This window comes from Molossus molossus, unplaced genomic scaffold (genome assembly GCF_014108415.1).
Source record: "Molossus molossus isolate mMolMol1 unplaced genomic scaffold, mMolMol1.p scaffold_m16_p_11, whole genome shotgun sequence".
Lineage (NCBI taxonomy): Eukaryota > Metazoa > Chordata > Mammalia > Chiroptera > Molossidae > Molossus > Molossus molossus.
The window spans coordinates 56,486,505-56,505,235 of NW_023425346.1; the positions used below are offsets into that span (position 1 = coordinate 56,486,505).

Sequence of the window (18,731 nt, forward strand, 5' to 3'; positions counted from 1 at the left end):
CAAGACCCTGTTACAGCACATGCCTTTGAAGAGCTAGAATCCTTTGGCGAAAATGGACATATAAGCAGAAAACGAATAAGGAAGACCCCAAGCAATGATTACATTAAGTGTATTTTATCATTAGAATTATCTGAATTTCGGAACTCATTATCTGAAAATATTAATATGCCATCTAAAGCCTCTTAAATAGTACTTGCCTTGAAGCAAATTTCTATGGTGCATTTCATCCCAAAGAGAATCCTCTGGCTTTAACTACAGTTTTAAATGGAGGAATACTGCATTTTTTCTCCCAGCTTTATTGAGATATAATTGACACTTAACATTGTATAAGTTTAAAGTATAAAATGTGTTGATTTGAAAGGAATATTGTTTTGCTACAACACAGAGCTCCAATAGGTAATATAATGATGCTAAACCAAACGTTTTTTAATCTCTAGCTGTTATTTTTCAGAATCATTTATTCATGGTAGAAACAAATCTGTGGAACAAAGAACAATGTTATAGTGATATTCTGTTCTATTTTGTTCTAATCCAATTATTTTCCTTTGACACCTATATTTTTTTTCAACCTGTCTCTGCTCTTCCTTATTTCTTTAAATAAAACACTTCATTCTAGAAGTCTTTATCATTTACTTATATATTCCCATTACTTTCTTATACTATTCCAAAGAAATGTGAAATCAGAGATTCAATAATTTAAACATTGGAAGTTAAAATATATTAGGTTATTCAGTAAATGTACATAGCGCTTTATGTTTAAAGAGTATTCTTTATCCTTGTGAACAAGTTTAACTCTCTCTACAAGAAAACCAACATACAACCCAAAAGATTAATTCGGGGGGCCTGGTTTTAATAGTGAGAGACAGCACAAACAATTAAAAATCTGAATTGCAAGGTTGAGGTTATGTTGCCTTTCATTTTGTAGCAATGGAGACTGAACTGATGAAAAAGAGTAATCAGGTTGAAAATCCTTATTTTGTTTTTGATGATCTATTCTCGGTTTCCTTGGAAACAGAGCTGGCAGCCACAGAGTTGCTGGCATTATGTTTTCTTTCTTCTTCCTTTTTTATTTTTTATTTTTTTTTAGCTTTGAAGCATTAAAGAAAAGGTGCGGTTTTATGACTGTAATCTGTAGACTCTTATTTTCAAATAAATTAGCAAATATTTATTGAATGCTTATTACATATAAGATAGTGGGAGGTAAAAATAACAAATTTGAGAAAGGGCTTTAATCCAACTGGTTGAAATAAATTTTGTTTCTAAACCAATTTATTATATATTTTTTTTAAGAAAAAAAGAAGATAAAGTTTATTTTAAAAAACCATAGTATGAGGGTAGTACAATATGACCAGTATAGTTTAGTGAAATTAATTTTAGAAAACAACTAGATTTCCACACCAGACAGCACAGTTCCTTCTCTCTCTGTACAAAAACTAGGTTAAGTCTTGGCTACTGTGGCTCAGCTGGTTGGGTATCATCCCATGCACTGGGATGCCACTGGTTTGATTCCTCATCAGGGCACACGCCCAGGTTTCTGGCTTGATCTCCAGTAGGGGACATGCAGGAGGCAGCCTATCAATGGTTCTCTCTCAACAATGTTTCTTTCTGTCTCCCTTTCCCCTCCCTTCTCTCTCTCAAATCAATAAAAACATTAAAAAACAAACAAACAAACAAACAAAAACACTAGGTAATATGTGTAGATAAGACCATCTTTGCCTCCAGTAAATAAAGCAAGCAAACAAAAACTAATGGAGCTTAAACAAATCTAACAGGTTTTCTGAAAAATTGTTTTGTTAATGAAGTCACTAAGTATTCCAGTTGAGGAGTGATTGTTAAATGGTTATATGGTCTTTACCTTTATGAAAGGTTGCATTAATTTAAGTTAAAAAACAAAAAAACAACAAAAAAAACTACACCTTGCCCTGGCCAGTTTGGCTCAGCGGTTAGAGCATCAACCTGAGGTCCAGAGAGACGCAGGTTCGGTTCCTGCTAAGGGCACGTAGCTTGGTTGCATTTTGTCCCAGGCCCTGGTTGGGTCATGTAGGTGGCAGCCACTCGATGTTTCTCTCTTTCTCTCTACCTCCCACTCTATCTGAACAAAAAATAGAAAAATGTCCTCAGATGAGGATAAAAAAATAAATAAAATAGAAGTTAAAAACAAAAAAACACACCTTTAGGAACACTGACTGAGATAAGGCAAGAGCTATGGGTGACGTTTGCAGGGAGGATTTTTTTTTTCAATTAATGAGACCTAAGCATATTTATATGCTTCAGGGGAGGGAGGATAGAATGGGAAAGATTGACAGACTTTAACTTGATGGAACTAATTTCCTGAAGAGAAAGGAGGGGATGGGTACTAAAGCACAACCTGAAGGATTTGCTTTTGATGTCCTCTAAGGACAGCAGATTACAGTAACAGTGCCAGGCACTGGAAGTTCTAAGCACTTTAGATGTACTAGCCGAATTAGCTGGATGGAGATGATAAATTTAGGAATTGAGCTGAAGGAGTCCTGGTCAATGCAGCTCAGTTGGTAGGGGCATCGTCCCTTACACTGAGAGAGGTCGAGGGTTCGAACTTGGTGTGGCCCGATTGGGCACATGCCCAGGTTGCAGGTTTGATCCAGGTAAGGGCACACATGGGAGGCAGCTGATCTGATTCACTCTTGAATCAATGTTTCTTTCTCCTTCTCCCTTTCTCTCTTTTTAGAAATCAATAAAAAAAAATGTTTTAAGTTGAAGGAATATGCACCTGAAAATCAAAATTATCTCTGTGAATATGAATAGAATTATGTACTAACGATCTGCTAAAAGAAAAAGAAGAGATGGTGTGTGGAGCTTAAAAAGAAGTGCTTGAAGAATAGGAGAGAAAGGTAACCAGAAACATATACATGTATTTCTGAACAGTTAATTCAAATAATATTGGCATTTTCTCCAGCAGAGCTCAGATACACTAGTGTCAGGGCTGAGAGCCAGACTATATTCACCTAAGATTGGAAATTTGTAAACAGAGTGGGATTGAAAGACAAGAGTCCAGGAAGTTGAAAGCACTGGCAGAGAGTGGTTAAGTGATGCTCAGTAGGGTTAGTTTAAATTAAATATGAAAGAAGTGAAGCCAGGATGGGGATAATAATAGATAAAAAAATAAATAAATAAAGTAAAAATGTAGGATCACAAAGATTGCAAACATAAAGAATCCACTACTCTCTATCCTGCTCCTTTCTGAGTGTACAATAAAAGCAGTAGGTTGTTAACACTCATGAAAGCCACCAGAAGAGCAAGTTCTGTCATCAAGTTTAGGGTTTTCTCCATGTAGTAGAATCCTCAGGGAGGATGGATCACTGTTACTCAAAGTGTAGTCCACTGATCAGCTTGTTAGAAATGCAGGATTTTGGGTCCCATTCCAGAACTACTGAATCAGAATGTGCTTTCAAACAGAATTTCCAAATGAATCATATGTGCATTAAGTTTAAGAAACACTGGGGTGAGAGAGTGTAGATTCACCCTTGGTTTATCTGTGCTGGTCATGATATGCCAGGAGAAACAAGGAGCAGACATTCTGTCTGTGATGTTCTCAAGCTCCCAGACTCAATGTATGCCTTTTTTTTTTTTTTTTTTTTTTAAATGTGTAACTTAAATCCTTCCCCAAATGATTTGTCATCCCTGGCACTAACTCCTCCCTAATCCAACCCACATCCCAGGTGCTCTCAAATCTGAATATCAAGGTGTTGTATAAGATAAACTATAAGCTTTCTTTTAGTTTTAAAATTCTTTGATTTTTATGTATCATAGCCAAACTTCCTCTGCACAGAAAAACAAAAACAAAAACAAAAAAACAGAAAATCAGCCCGAGTGAAATCCAATTCAGTCAGAACCAAAAATAATTCTAAGGAGAAATTTGCAGTTACACACACACACACACACACACACACCCCACACACCATATGCTCTTGGGTCAGCTTTAAAGAGTGATACTGTGGGGTTTTTTTTCTCATAACATTCCAGGTTTTGATGCTGCTATACATGATTATGAATGGCTTTTGAGCTGCTCTTACCCCCTCCTTTGTGCAAAACCAAACCGAAATTCTTCAAAATGAATCAAGTCACTTGGGAGTCTGAGTAGAAGCTTGAGCTAAATTGCATCCCTACGTTGATGTGAAACCAATTTCCCAAGAGGTGGAGGTTCTTGGGGAGCAATACAGGCAGCGTCAAACTGATTACGCAGATACCTGTTGGGGCTGTAGTGTTAATGGAAAATTTGGTAACGTTTTATAAAGACCAGCGATGGTTTTGTGATGCAGGCTTATCGTATACCGAGAACAAACTTAAGGACCTGCTGGCGGTTTTTTATAAGCCGGTGCTTTTATGCCCTGTTACCTACTGGGCCAACGTCGGCGGCCAAAGACGGGGAGAAAGCCATTTGTCCCCGGTTTCAGCTAACTGGTCCTGAGAGCTGTGAGTGTGCTGTGACCGCTGGGAGAACCCAACTGCGGGTGCCTGAGACGTTTCAAAATTGAACCGGGAAGGGTTTTTAAACGGCGCAGGGAGAGGTGTTTCAGCGTGACGACTTTGATGTCCCCCCTCCCCTCGCCGTCGGCTAACCATCAGTAATCGCCCCTCGGTCTCTAGGTTAACCCACCCCCAGCCCTTCCCCCTCCCCGCCTCCAGGGCTCCCGCGCTCCGCCCATCCTTCTGTAGCCCGCCTCTACCCTGTCTTTCCTTTCAGCCTGCCTCTCATTGCCCTTCCCTGCCCCCTTCTTCCTTTCCCCTCTCCTCGCCCCTCCTCTTTTTCCCCTCACCCTCCAGCCCAGCCCACCCCGCTTTCTGCTTCTCTTCTACGCTCAGATTTGCGCTCCAGCTGCAAATCACCACCTCTTCTTCCCCAACCAGAGGCCAAGGGGAAGGCGCAGCGGGCCGGCTGCACGCAGGCGCACTGTGCGGCGGGCGCGCGGCTGGCCGGGCGTCCGCGCAAGCGCGCGCTGCTCGGGCTTGGCTCCCGCGCGGGCGGCCGGGCGTCTTTGGCTCGCTCAGTCAGGGTTTAGGACCCCGCGGCGGCGGTGGCACCATGTTTCTTCACTCTGTCAACCTCTGGAACCTGGCGTTTTATGCCTTCATGGTCTTCATGGCCACCCTAGGGCTGTGGGACGTCTTCTTCGGCTTCGAGGAGAACAAGTGCAGTATGAGCTACATGTTTGAGTACCCGGAGTATCAGGTGAGGTTCCGCCCTCTCCTCACCTGGCTCTCGCTCGGAGATTCGGGCTCTTCCTGCCTGGCCCTTCTGTGGGTTTCCTCTGCCCTGGTTCCCCGCGCCTCTCCAACCCCCTTACCCCAACCTCGCCTCTGTCTTTTCCTCCTCGGAAGGCTGCAGAGCCCCATTATCCCCCTCACCTGCCCTTTGTGTCCTTTCTGTACGGCGAGGTGTTTCGTAGATAGTTCCCCGAGCACCCTCCTTGCCCTTCCAGTGATTGTTCCTCTGCCCCTCCGCCTCTTCCACATCCCAAATGCCATGCACAGGCTTTACAGACTAGTCGCGCCCAACCCCCTTCACCCCCAGAGATGCAACCTCAGCCTCTCTCCCGAAATCCAAACCCCACCTTCCCTGCGTTCCTGCCTTAACAGGTGCCCCTGGACCTTCCTTTGCTTCCCACGCGCCTAAATCCTCCCCTTCTTGCCCAGTGATTTACATATCAGCTCTTGCTTTTCTAGAAAGGGACCGAGCTTCTGCAGAGTGTGTATTGGCTACATAGTTCCCTGGACTGCGTTAGACTCCAGGGTTGCACCTCTGTGTGAAAGGCTAACTCGATGGGTAAATACATGGAAAACTAGTGAGGTTCCTTTGCGGAGCCTCCTGCTGTGTAGGTTATGGGTCCGTGCGTGTGCATGCATACCTGTGTTTATGCTGTTGCCTCCTTACCATTTGCATTCAAAATCTTATTTCATGGTGTTATTTTTGTTTTCTCACTGTGTTTGCTATTTAAGAGAGACCCGGCCCTTCTCTCTCTCTCCCTCCGCCCCCACTTCTCCCATTCCATTTGAGCATTTTCAGTCACAATTGCTTCATCAGTTCGGCATAGGAGAATCTAGAATTTCATTCATGACCAGCTGTAAAAAGGGGTTGTGACAAATCACACAACTGCCCGAAGAAATGTCTCCCCAATGATTCTTTTATTTCTAAATGCATCTCCTAATTAAGGAATACATATTATAATAGCCCCCCATAAGATGTATATGTACTATAAGGCATATTGATAAAATGCATTTCTAATATACTTTTTAAACCATAGCAGATTTTTTTTCTTTAAGGTGAAGGATGCCGATCGTGATTACGTCTGTGTATAGATCATTTTGGAGGAGCATATTTGATTATGCTGCTATTATTTAGATCTTAAAACTGCTTAAGGTTTAAATTGCTGATGAGATTCCTTTCCCATGGGCAAAATTCTAGTTTACCTTTTACTTGTGTTGAGATTCTTACCTTCGTTTTGCATCAATGCTTATACGAGGATGGAAGCATTTGATATCAGATGCTATTGCAGGAAAAGATTTTAATGTTACTGTTGTCTCTTAATTTCTAAGCGAATATGCTGGTTTATTTTTATCAGAGTCTATGTATAGTTAAATATTTGGGCTTCTAGTGTAGGTTTTTAAAAAATACTAAAAATAGAGCCCTTATAATCGCCTTTGATTTTTATATGGCTTAATAATTAGGAAACTCCCAATAGATTGAAGTAGGTCACTTTAGTTCTGCACTGCATTGAAGAATTTGGTTAAAATAAAATTATTGTGGAACAGTATACTGATTCCCACTTACTTTTAGATTGCCCACAATCATTGAAGCTATTTTAATGTTTGCAGTAGTAGAAATTGCTTACTGTTGGGAACAAAGCATATGGACCTCACAGATGCATTTTGTGCCTCATAAAATTGACTGAAAAGACACTGAAAATTAGTGTAGCTAATTCAAAAGAGCTACTTGGCTTTTTTTCCTGTTGTTGTGTCTGTATTTACTTATTTTGATTCAAATTGCCCATTTGAAGTTTCATATTCTGTTAATAACTTGTTAGTACAGTAATAATTATAGTGGCAGGAATTTTTGATCCACATTTTTGGTAAAGTTTTATTTTTCTGATGTAAAAAGCTGTGTTAATTCTCTACAGTGTTTATATTTGACTCTTAGTCCTTTTGTTGTACATACTAGGTCGTGCTATTTTACAAATAAATTAAAACCTGCCTGTAGAAATGAGTCATTTTGAGTACAGTGAGATTTCTGGTTAACTGAAGTTGTTCTCTTAAGAACCAGTGGTTTTTAATGAATAAAAATATTGTAAACTTATTTTATATATTGCTTACTTTTAATTATATTTTATAGTAAATTCTCTAGTTGTTCACAGGTTGCTATCCATTAGATGGGATGTCCTCATCACTGGGTTTTCTTCTCTTTCTTGATGCCTTTCTTTCTTTTTTTACTACCCATTTGAATATTCTTTAGCCAAATGTTAGAGGAAATGAACAATATTTGAAACATACTCAGTTTTATTCTCCATTTGAAAAATAGAAGGTGGGACAGGAATTTGAAACTCTTGGTAAAAATGAAGTTTTCAATTTAGAAGTGTTTGATTATTTCTATTCATTCTCTACCTTTGGTTTTCCTCAATTTGCTTATTGAGAGTTAACTGAATGTCTTACTAGCCTATCAGGCAAAATACTCATTATCCTTTAAAGCTTCTTGTCTTAGGACAACAAGGCAAAGCTTTTGTAGGGTAACAATCAGTTTTGGGCATATTGTAGAATTGGAGAAGAAACACCTGCGTTGTTTTCTAGAGTAACTTATTTGCCTGTCTTCAGATATGTGATCTAACAATTGATCTTTGAAAGAAAATGTTGATGTTGGAAAATACAAATCACATATTTGTTATTAAGTCTGATATTTATTTAGCAAATCATTTATTGAATGACTGTGTCAGGTATATTCTAGATACTGGGTATGGATAAGAGGGAATTACAGATGGATCAGACCTTGTGCCTTTAATTTATGTCTTTACAATGCAATGGGGCACAACAGGAATATAATAGATAGTTAAAATGTGCTACATGTTATAATTTGACTGTAAGGTAGTATGTTCAAGGCTCTTCACAGAAGAGCATTCAGGTTCATCTTAGTAGTCGAAGACTGTAGAAGAGGCAGTGAATTGGGCCATGGAGGGTATATAGTTCATAAAGTGCAGAAACAAGAAAATTGCAGGAATAAAGAATAGCATTTGTGCCCTGGCTGCTGTGGCTCAATGGTTAGAGCATTGTTCAGCACACTGAAGGGTTGCAGGTTTGATCCCCAGCCCCGGTCTGGGGTGAGTGTGGAAGGCAACCAATTGATGTGTCTCTCTCTCCTCCCTCCTCCCCCTTTCCTTTCCCCTCCCTCCCTTTCACTCTCTCTAAAAAAAAAAAAAAAATCAATGAAAAAAAAATCCTTGAGTGAAGATTAACACCACCACAAAAAAAACCAACCCACCAAACAAATAAAGAATAGCATTTGTGAATAAAGAAGGCACCAGGATACACTGCATAAGCAGTATGTATAGTATGTTACTATTTATATATAAAGGAGAAAACCTATAAACATGTTTTTTTGTATACATGTGTAAAAATTTCTGGAAGCACAAACTGCTAACATTAGTTGCCTTTTGGGTAGGAAACTGGATGGCTAAAGAACCACAGGTATGAAAGAGAGTCTATACCATGTATATCCTATTGAATCTTATTTTTTGAAACATATTAAAAATAAATTTAAAAACCTGGCATATGTAAGTTATAAGAAAGTAGATAAGAATAATTAGAGCCAGATTTAAGGTCCTCTCTCTTAAGCCTTTATCATCTCAGTATGCAGTGAAGAAACACATAGGTGTATGTTTTAACAAGGTACTTCTTGACAGCAGTATGGCCTGTGGATTGTAGCAGGGAGATGATGACAGGGAGAGAGACCTGTCTAAAAGATTCAGTTGTCCCTAAGTCTTTGTATCAAGCTGGAGTCCTGGAGACTTCTGGAGTATTCTTTTTTTCATTTTATCCATCACCATTTATCTCCTCTATGCCCTCTTCCACCTCCACTCCTCTCCCCCCACCCCCACCTCCTACCCCACAGTCATCACACTGTTGTCCATGTCCGTTGAGTTCTCTCTCTTTTTTTCTTTTTTGCTCAATCTCTTCACCCCACTCCCACCCCCTCACCATCACCACCAGAGCTGTCTTTCTGCTCACTATCTATGAGTCTGTCTCTATTTTGCTTCAAATTTTTTTCAAGTGTATGTGTAGCACTGGTAGATCATTAAATCTATTTAAAAAATTTTTTTTCCATTTATTGATTTTAGAGAAAAAGGAAGGGAGAGGGAGAGAGAGATAGAGACTTCGTTGAGAGATAACATCGATTGCATGCCCCCCACTGGGGATCGGGCCCACAACCTGGGCATGTGCCCTGACCGTGAATCGAACTGGAGACCTCTTAGTGCATGGGTCAATGCTCAACCACTGAGCCACACCAGCTGGGCAAGATCATTAAATGTATTGATGTCACTTAAATAAAATCTACTGTTCAAAGTAACTGATTTCATTTTAAATGGTTTCTTTCATTGAAAAAAAGGAACAGAAGAATTTATACTTTAGTACCACTTTTACAGATGCCTACCTTTTGGGGATGACATTAAGACCTGATTTTATTTTTATTTATATATATATATATATATATATATATATATTTGTTGTTGTTGAAAAAAGTTTATGTGAATTACTGGTTCATTTGGTATACAATCATATGAATTGCCGAGTAGTTTAGGGCTTGCTGACGAGCCATGCACCTGATTTATGAAAACTGAAACAGATACTAATTCATTGGAATGTTTATGGAAAGAAGAGTGTGCATGTCTTGCCCTGCCTGGTTTGGCTCAGCGGTTAGAGCATCGGCCTGCCGACTGGAGAGTCCCAGTTTTGTTTCCTGCTAAGGGCACATACCTTGGTTGCAGTTTGTCCCTGGCCCAGTTGGGGTCATGTGGGTGGCAACCACTTGATGTGACACATCGATGTTTCTCTCTCTTCCTCCCTCTCTCCCTCCTGCTCTATCTGAAGGTAAATGCAAAGATGTCCTCAGGGAGGATAGGAAAAGAAACCAAAGCAGAGTGTGCCTGTCTTGACCAAGACGTGGTTATAAGATTCAGATTAATTTGTTAAGCACATTGTAAGTCAAAGCATATTAAGTTGAAAGGTCAGAAAGCTACATTATAAAACAGACTTGCTTTCTGTTGAATGATGCAACAGCTAGAATATGTAGTTGGGCCTGAGTAAAAGGAGAGACATTACAAAACATTTTTTTTAAATTCCTCACCCAAGGATATTTTTCTACTTATTATCAGATGGAGGGGGAGGGAGGGAGGGAGGGAGGGAGGGAGGGAGAGAGAGAGAGAGAGAGAGAGAGAGAGAGAGAGAAACATGGATGTTAGAGTCACATTGACTGATTACCTCCTGCATGACCCCACCAGGGCCGGAATCGAACCTGAGACTCATTGGTCTGTAGGCCAGCGTTCCAACCTCTGAGCCAAACCAGCCAGGGCTTCAAAACATTTTAAAATAGTAAAAAATATTTGATTTAATAATGGAAAGCTTTTATCATTTCTAAGTGTAATTGATACTGATACTAAATTAAATGAATTTTCAATTATGTTAACATGTAACTTGCTGACATCTACCAGTGTTTTTCTGTTGTCATTGGCTGTTTTGAGTAATTTATTTTTATTAGAATTTTAGGTAGTCCTATTTTATGATTTTCCAAAGAATGCATGGTTCAAAACTCACATAATTCAAGACTAATTCTTCATATGAATAAACTAAAAGTAGAACTTGAACTTATGTGCATTAAGTGCAGTTTTATCATCAGTAATATTTTTATATTGCACTATTTGTATAATTTAAAATTGGGTATGGTTGCTGAATTGTATTAATAACTTTGATTAAAGTAAAATTGCACTCTTTGTTTTATCTTTTTTTTTTTTTGCTGTAGAAAATAGAACTTCCAAAGAAACTGGCAAAGCGCTATCCTGCGTATGAATTATATCTTTATGGAGAAGGATCCTATGCCGAAGAACACAAAATTCTCCCTTTAACGGGTATTCCAGTTCTCTTTCTTCCTGGTAATGCTGGAAGTTATAAGCAAGGTAAGTCTCAGGAGTAAGTTTTGAAAGCTAGAAAATACAATTGAAGAGTTTAACAGATACATACTCTGTGTTAAGTACTGTGCTAGACATACTGGAAACACAAATGTATGACATTTTATCTAGAAAAATACATGTGAGAAATACATGAATGTTGAAGACCACGGAGAAGGAAAAAAAGAAGATGGAGTGGAATGGGATAAAGTGGTGATATAGGGGTTTAGGAATCAGCAGAAAGAAGCTTATATTGGAAATAGAGGGTACAGAGCACAGAACCTGAAGCATTAATTAGAGAAGTAAATCAGTGGTTTCTGTTTTGCTGAATAAGAGAGGAGATTGGTTTCTTTCAAAGCTATTTAAGTTAGACTTAGACTTCTGGTCAAGATGGCAGAGTAGGTACTGCTGTGCTCACGTCTTCCCATAACCACGTCAGAATTACAACTAAATTGCCTAGCTGGTGTGGCTCAGTGCTTGAATGTTGACCCATGCACCAAGAGGTTGCCAGTTCGATTCCCAGTGAGGGCACATGCCCAAGTTGTGGGCCAAATCCTCAATGGGGGGCATGCAGGAGGTGGCCAGTCGATGTTCTCTCTCATCAATGTTTCTATCTCTTTCTTCCTCTCTCTCTAAAATCAATAAAGAAAAAAAAATTATTTAAAAAAAACACCGCTACAACTAAATTATAGAACAACCACCTTGAGAACCACCCAAAGACTAGCTGAACAGAACTCCTATAACTAAGGATATAAAGAAGAAGCACCATTGAGATTGGTAGAGGGGGCAGAGTTTTAGAATGGGCTGGTCCCACACCCGTGTGTGGCGGTTAAGAATTGAGAGGGATAGCCCTGGCCAGTTTGGCTCAGCGGTTAGAGCGTCCACCTGCGGTCCGGAGAGACCCGGGTTCGGTTCCCGCTAAGGGCATGTACCTCGGTTGCAGTTTGTCCCCGGCCCTGGTTGGTCGTGCGGGTGGCAGCCACTCGATGTGTCCCTTTCACATCGATGTTTCCCTCTCTCTCTCTCTTCCTCTCTCTCCCTCCCACTCTGTCTGTACAAAAAATGGAAAAATGTCTTCGGATGAGGATAAAAAAAAAAAAAGAATTGAGAGGGATACCCTGACTAGTTTTCTCAGTGGTTAGAGCATTAGCCTGCGGACCAAAGGATCACGGGTTTGATTCCCAGTTAAGGGCACGTATCTGAGTTGCATGTTCGATTTCCGGTCCTGATCAGAGTCGTGTGGGAGGTAACCAATCAACATGTCTCTCTATCTCTTTCTCTCCCTTTTCCCTCCCTTCGAGTTTCTCTAAATAATCAATGGAAAAATATCCTCGGGTGAGGATTAACCAAAAAAAAAAGAATTGGGAGGGATATCTCAGCTGAGAGGTCCCCTCTGAGGAGCAAGGGGTCCCAGCTCCACTCCAGGCTCCCCAGCATGGAGCACCAGTGCCATAAAGAGACCCCACAAGAGCTAACTATGAAAATCAGCAGGGCCTCAGTTTGGATGAGATAGAAGGCTTCTATAAACTCAGGTGTCTCCTTAAAGGGCCTGAACACAGATTCACTCTCAAACACTCGTCCTAAGCTCCACAGAAGAGACAAGCTCGAAAAGCACCAAAAACACATGGGGAGGAACTGAATTTTCTGGTTTCAGGGCGAGGGGTTGAGGATCAGCTCTCTCCCAGACTAAAGGCAAGGGGACCAAAGAGAGGCACTTGTTTTTTTTGAGCTTTCCACATCAACCTGGCTAACAAGGTTCCCTGGTAATTCTCTGAGCCCTTGCCCCAACCAATTCACTTGCCTGGCCAAACCTTTTTCAGAGGCTGATCTATATAAGCAGCTGGCCTGGGCCTACACTGCAGACTTTCCTAAAATCTCAAAGGTCCACAAGCCCCAAACAACCAGCAGCTGGCTTTAGTGTGCCCTGTACCTCTCGCTAAGTGGTCCCAGGTACTCCATTAGTGGCAGCTGTCCTTGGTTCACAGCATAAACCACTCCTAGGCACCACCAAGCCTAGCACAGGCTAGCTACCAACTTCAGATCACTTTGTAGCTCCTACTAGGTGGCCCCAGGCCAGACACAAGCAGTAGCTGACCTTGGCCTGCACAGGAGCCCCTCTCTAGAGGCCTCAGAACCAACATTCTGGTGGCTAGCTTCAGACCACACCAAAGCACCACCCAATTAGCTCCACAAATGACACATCCAAAGGATGGGTTTGGCAGGCATCAATGCCCTACTAAAGTGAATTCCTTAGCCCCCAGACAATAGCTTGTCCACTGTAATCATGGCCAGCCCTACTAAAGTGAATTCCTTAGACCCCGGACAATAGCTTGTCCACTGTAATCATGGCCAATCCTCACAGCCAGTCAGCCAGAGGGTCGATCCCACACACAGACATGACAGTAGGAATCAAGGCTCAGCTGCAATGGGAAAGCAGATACAGCCCACACAAGGAACCCCTGGAGCACCCAGCTAAGTGAACAGGGAGATTGTGTCACTGGGCCCTGCAGAATACCAACTATATAAGTCCATTCTGCCAAGACTGGGAAATGTAGCAGATCTACTGAGTAACAAACATGGAAAGCAGTTATAATGAGGAGATAAATGTGTCAAATGAAACTACAGGACAAGCCCTGGCCGGTTTGGCTCAGCGGTTAGAGCGTCGGCCTGCGGTCCGGAGAGACCCGGGTTCAGTTCCCGCTAAGGGCACGTACTTCGGTTGCAGTTTGTCCCCGGCCCTGGTTGGTCGTGTGGGTGGCAGCCACTCGATGTGTCCCTTCACGTCGATGCGGAGGCAAGGAATTTACCAGATACAGAGTTCAAAACAATGATTTTAAGGATGCTCAATGAGTTTAAGAGAAGAATAGATCATCTCAGTGAGAACTTCAACAAAAAGACAGGAAACATAAAAGAGGAGATAGAAAACATAAGAACCAGACAGAAATGAAGAGTACAATAACTGAAATAAAGAATATATTAGATGAGCCCTGGCTGGTTTGGCTCAGCGGTTAGAGCATCTGCCTGCGGTCCGGAGAGACCCGGGTTCGGTTCCCACTAAGGGCATGTACCTCGGTTGCAGTTTGTCCCCAGCCCTGGTTGGTCGTGTGGGTGGCAGCCACTTGATGTGACCCTTTCACATCGATGTTTCCCTCTCTCTCTCTTTCTCTCTCTCCCTCCCACTCTATCAGTACAAAAAATGGAAAAATGACCTCGGGTGAGGATAATAAAAAAAAAAAAGAATATATTAGATGAAATCAACAGCAGATTAGATGAAGCAGAGGATCAAATAAGTGATTTGGAATGCAAGGTAGCAGAATATACTCAGTAGGAACAGCAACAGTAAAAAAATGAGGCCCTGGCCAGTTTGGCTCAGTGGGTAGAGTGTTGGCCTGCGGTCCGGAGAGACCTGGGTTTAGTTCCCGCTAAGGGCACGTACCTCAGTTGCAGTTTGTCCCTGGCTGTGGTTGGGTCATATGGGTGGCAACCACTTGATGTGTCCCTTTCACATTGATGGTTTTCTCTCTCTCTCTCTCTCCCTCCCACTCTATCTGAACAAAATATCAAACAATGTTTTTGGGTGAGGATGAAAAAAAAAAGGAGGATTGTTTAAGGAACCTCTGGGACAACATTGAGTGTAATAGCATTCACATCATAGGGGTACCAGAAGGAGAAGAGAGAGAACAAGGGATTGAAAACCTATTTGAAGAAATGATGACCAAAAACTTCCCCAAATTTGTGAAGGAAATAGACATACAAGTACAGGAAGTACAGAGAGTCTCAAATAAGATGAACCCAAAGAGGCCCACACCAGGCATCATAATCAAAATGCAAAAGATTAAAAAGAAAAATTTTTTTTTTAAATGTTTTTATTGATTTTTTAGAGAGAGAGTAAGGGAGAGAGAGAGACATTGATCGGCTGCCTTCTACACAGCATGTGCCCTGACCGGGAATTGAACCAGGACCTCTCAGTCCATGGCACGACACTCAATCCATTGAGCCATGCCAGCCAGGCAAAAGAGAGAATCTTAAAAGCAGCAAGAGAAAGCAGTTAGTTACCTTCAAGGGAGCACCACTAAGACTGTCAGCTGATTTCTTAACAGAAACGTTGCAGACCAGAAGGGACTCTCATGAAATAGTGGACTCTCATGAAATAGTAAGTGATGAAAAGCAAGGACCTATACAACCAAGTTTAATCTACTCAACAAGGCTATCACTTAGAATTGAAGGAGAGATAAAGAGCTTCACAGACAAGAAAACTTGAAGGAGTCAATCACTACCAAACCAGTATTATAAGAAATATTAAAGGGACTTCTTTAAGAAGAAGAAAAAAAATTAAAAATATGAATGAGGAAATATCACAACGAAAAATATTTTCACAGAACACATCATTTAAGAAGATGAACAGAATAAGAACAGTGGAACAACCAACACTAAAGTTAGTACAAAGGATAAAAGGTAAAAATGGAAAAATCATGTGTAATTACAACAATATATTAAGGATACATACAAAAGAAGTAAATAATGACAAAAACATAAACATGGAGGGGGTGAGTAAAAATGGTAGTGATTTTAGAATGTGTAGGAACCTAAGGTACCATCGACTTCAAATAGCCTTTTATAAACATAGCTTGGTATATATGAAGCCCATGATAACCACAAACCAGAAGTATTCAAGAAATATACAAGAAATAAAGAGAAAGGAATCCAAACACAAAACTACAGAAAGTCATTAACATACAAGAGAAAAGAGCAACTGAAAGGAACAGAGATCTACAAAAATAATCAGAAAAAATTAATAAAATGGCAATAACTGCATATTTATCAATAATTACTTTAAATGTAAATGGTTTAAAAGCTCCAACCAAAAGATAAATGGAATGGATTAAGAAGCTGTAGAGCCCTGGCCGATTTGGCTCAGTGGTTAGTGTCGGCCCGCAGACCAGAGTCCTGGGTTCGGTTTCTGCTAAGGGCATGTACCTCGGTTGCAGTTTGTCCCCGGCCCTGGTTGGGGTCGTGTGGGTGGCAACCACTTGATGTGTCTCTCTCACGTCAATGTTTCTCTCTCTTCCTCCTATTCTCCCTCCCTCTCTCCCTCCCACTCTATCTGAAGATAGATACAAAAATATCCTCGGTTGAGGATTAAAAAAAGAAGCTGTGGAACATATATAAAATGAAGTATTACTTGGCCATAAAAAAGAATGAAATCTTTATTACCGTTTGCAGCAACATTAGTGGACCTAGAGAGTATTATGCTAAGTAATATAAGTCAGATAGAGAAAGATGAATACCATATGATTACACTTGTATGTGCTATCTAAAAAACAAAATAACAAAGAATAACAAACTGATAGATACAGAGAACAAACTGATGTTTGCCTAATGGGAGGAGGATGGGGAGACTAGTGAAAAAATAAAGGGATTAAGAAGTACAAACTGGCCCAGCCTGTGTGGCTCAGTGAATTGAGCACCATCCCATGCACCAAGAGTTCCCAGGTTTGATTCCCCATCAGGGCACATGCCCGGGTGTGGGCTTTATTCCCAGTAGGGGGTGTGCAGGAAGCAGCCACTCGATGTTTCTCTCTCATCGATGTTTGTATCTCTCCTCCTTCTCCCTCTCCCTCTCTCTCTCCAATCAATAAAAACATATTTTTAAAAAAGAAGTACAAATTGCCAGTTAAAAATAGTTGCAGGGATATAAATTACACCTTAGGGAATATAGTCAATAATATTGTAATAACTATGTGTGGTGTCCGGGGGTACTAGACTTCTTGGGTAATTACTTTATAAGTTATATAAATGTCTAAGCACTGTGCTCTACACCTGAAACTAATATAATATTTAATGTCAAAAGTTAGATCTAGAAATACCGAGGGAAACACAGAAAGGTGAGGATAGGGAAGTTATATGCGCAGATTCCAAATTGAATGTTGGCTTGGAGATATAGCAGTTATTTCTGGCATAATGATCAAGTAATCTGAAAGTAATTTCAGCTAAAATCTGCTTTTTTGGTTATTAATAAAAATAGAAATATTTCAACATTTAGTATAATTAATTACACATTTATTTATCTATCTTATATTTTGAGGTACCTGCCATGAGCTAGGCAGTATTCTAGGAGTTAGAGATCCAAAACAGATGGGGCCAGATAATGTCCTTTTCTTGATCAAACTTATATTCTTGTTGGGAAGACAGACAAACACATATGCCAGTAATGTTAAAAGTTTGAACAAAAAATAAACCATAGTAAGGAATAGTAACAGGGTCAGCAGGAAAGGACACTGTGAGGCAATGACATTTGAGCAGAGGCTTGACAGTAGCAAGGGACTGAGGTATGTGACTATTTGGGGGAAGAGCCTGAGAAAGGAACATGCTGGATACATTTAGGGCCACTGAGACTAGAGAAAGTGAAAAGAGATGAGGGTGGATAAGTAGCCACAGGCTAGATTACATAAGCTGTGGAAAGCACTTTGAATTTTGATCTAAGTGTGATGGGAAACTTTTGGAGGGTTTTTGGGTAAGAATTATATAATCTGATGTTTTGTTAATCGTTATATTTGAAATACAACACACAGAGAACTGCATAGAACATAGGTATTCAGTTAAAAAATGTAAAATGAGCCCTGGCCAGTTTGGCTCAGTGGTTAGAGTGTCAGCCTGCGGTCCGGAGAGACCCGGGTTCAGTTCCCGCTAAGGGCACGTACTTTGGTTGCAGTTTGTCCCCGGCCTTGGTTGGTCGTGCGGGTGGCAGCCACTCGATGTGTCCCTTCACGTCGATGTTTCTCTCTCTCTCTCCCTTCCTCTCCCTCCCTCCCACTCTATCTGTACAAAAAAATGGAAAAAATATCCTCGGGTGAGGATTTAAAAAAAAAAAAAAATGTAAAATGAATCCTGATGGAACCAAGACCCAGGTCAAGAAGTAAAAGATTGCCAGCACCCTGGAAACCCTGTTTAAAACTTCTCTTTCCTGATTAAAACTCCCATCCCTCTTTCTAGATGTAACCACAATCCTAACTTTAAGGTAGTAATTTCCTTGATTTTTAAAAATAGTTTTAGCATCTAACTGTGTATCTCTAATATAAGCTACTTATTCAGGGCTATTTATAAACTTTGTATATAAATATATTCATTCAGTATGTTTTCTTTTGTGTCTGGCTTCTTACATTTAAATCATTTTTAAAAGCCATCCAATTGTCATATGAGCTATGATTCATTCATTTTTCTCATACTGTATTATTTTATTGTACGGCCATACCATAGTTTATTCTGTTTTGGAACATGTGTGGTGTTTACCTTAATTGGCAATTATAAATAATGAACATTCTTCTTATCTTAGAGCACATAAGCCTGTTTTTCTGTAAGTTGTATGTCATAGGATCATAATTCTATGACACAGTTTATGTATTCTTTTAAAAAAATGAGGTGATGTTTTTTAATATATATATTTTTTTACGTTATTGATTTTTAGAGGGAGAGAGAGAGAAACATTGATGAGAGAGAACATTGATTGGCCGCCTCCTGCATGCCCCTCACTGGGGACCTGGCCCACGA

General features: G+C 40.4%; 1 protein-coding gene across 2 annotated transcripts in view; it reads left to right on the forward strand.

Moving 5' to 3' along the window:
* The first annotated feature begins 5,019 nt into the window (after positions 1-5,019).
* The window catches only part of PGAP1 (post-GPI attachment to proteins inositol deacylase 1), an 81,141-nt gene continuing 67,429 nt past the window's right edge, over positions 5,020-18,731 (forward strand). For both annotated transcript variants that reach the window (XM_036254691.1, XM_036254690.1), the window contains exons 1-2: positions 5,020-5,209; positions 11,039-11,192. In XM_036254691.1, the coding sequence (XP_036110584.1) occupies positions 5,063-5,209; positions 11,039-11,192 (301 nt within the window). In that variant the 5' untranslated portion in view covers positions 5,020-5,062. The remainder of the gene's footprint in view (positions 5,210-11,038; positions 11,193-18,731) is intronic.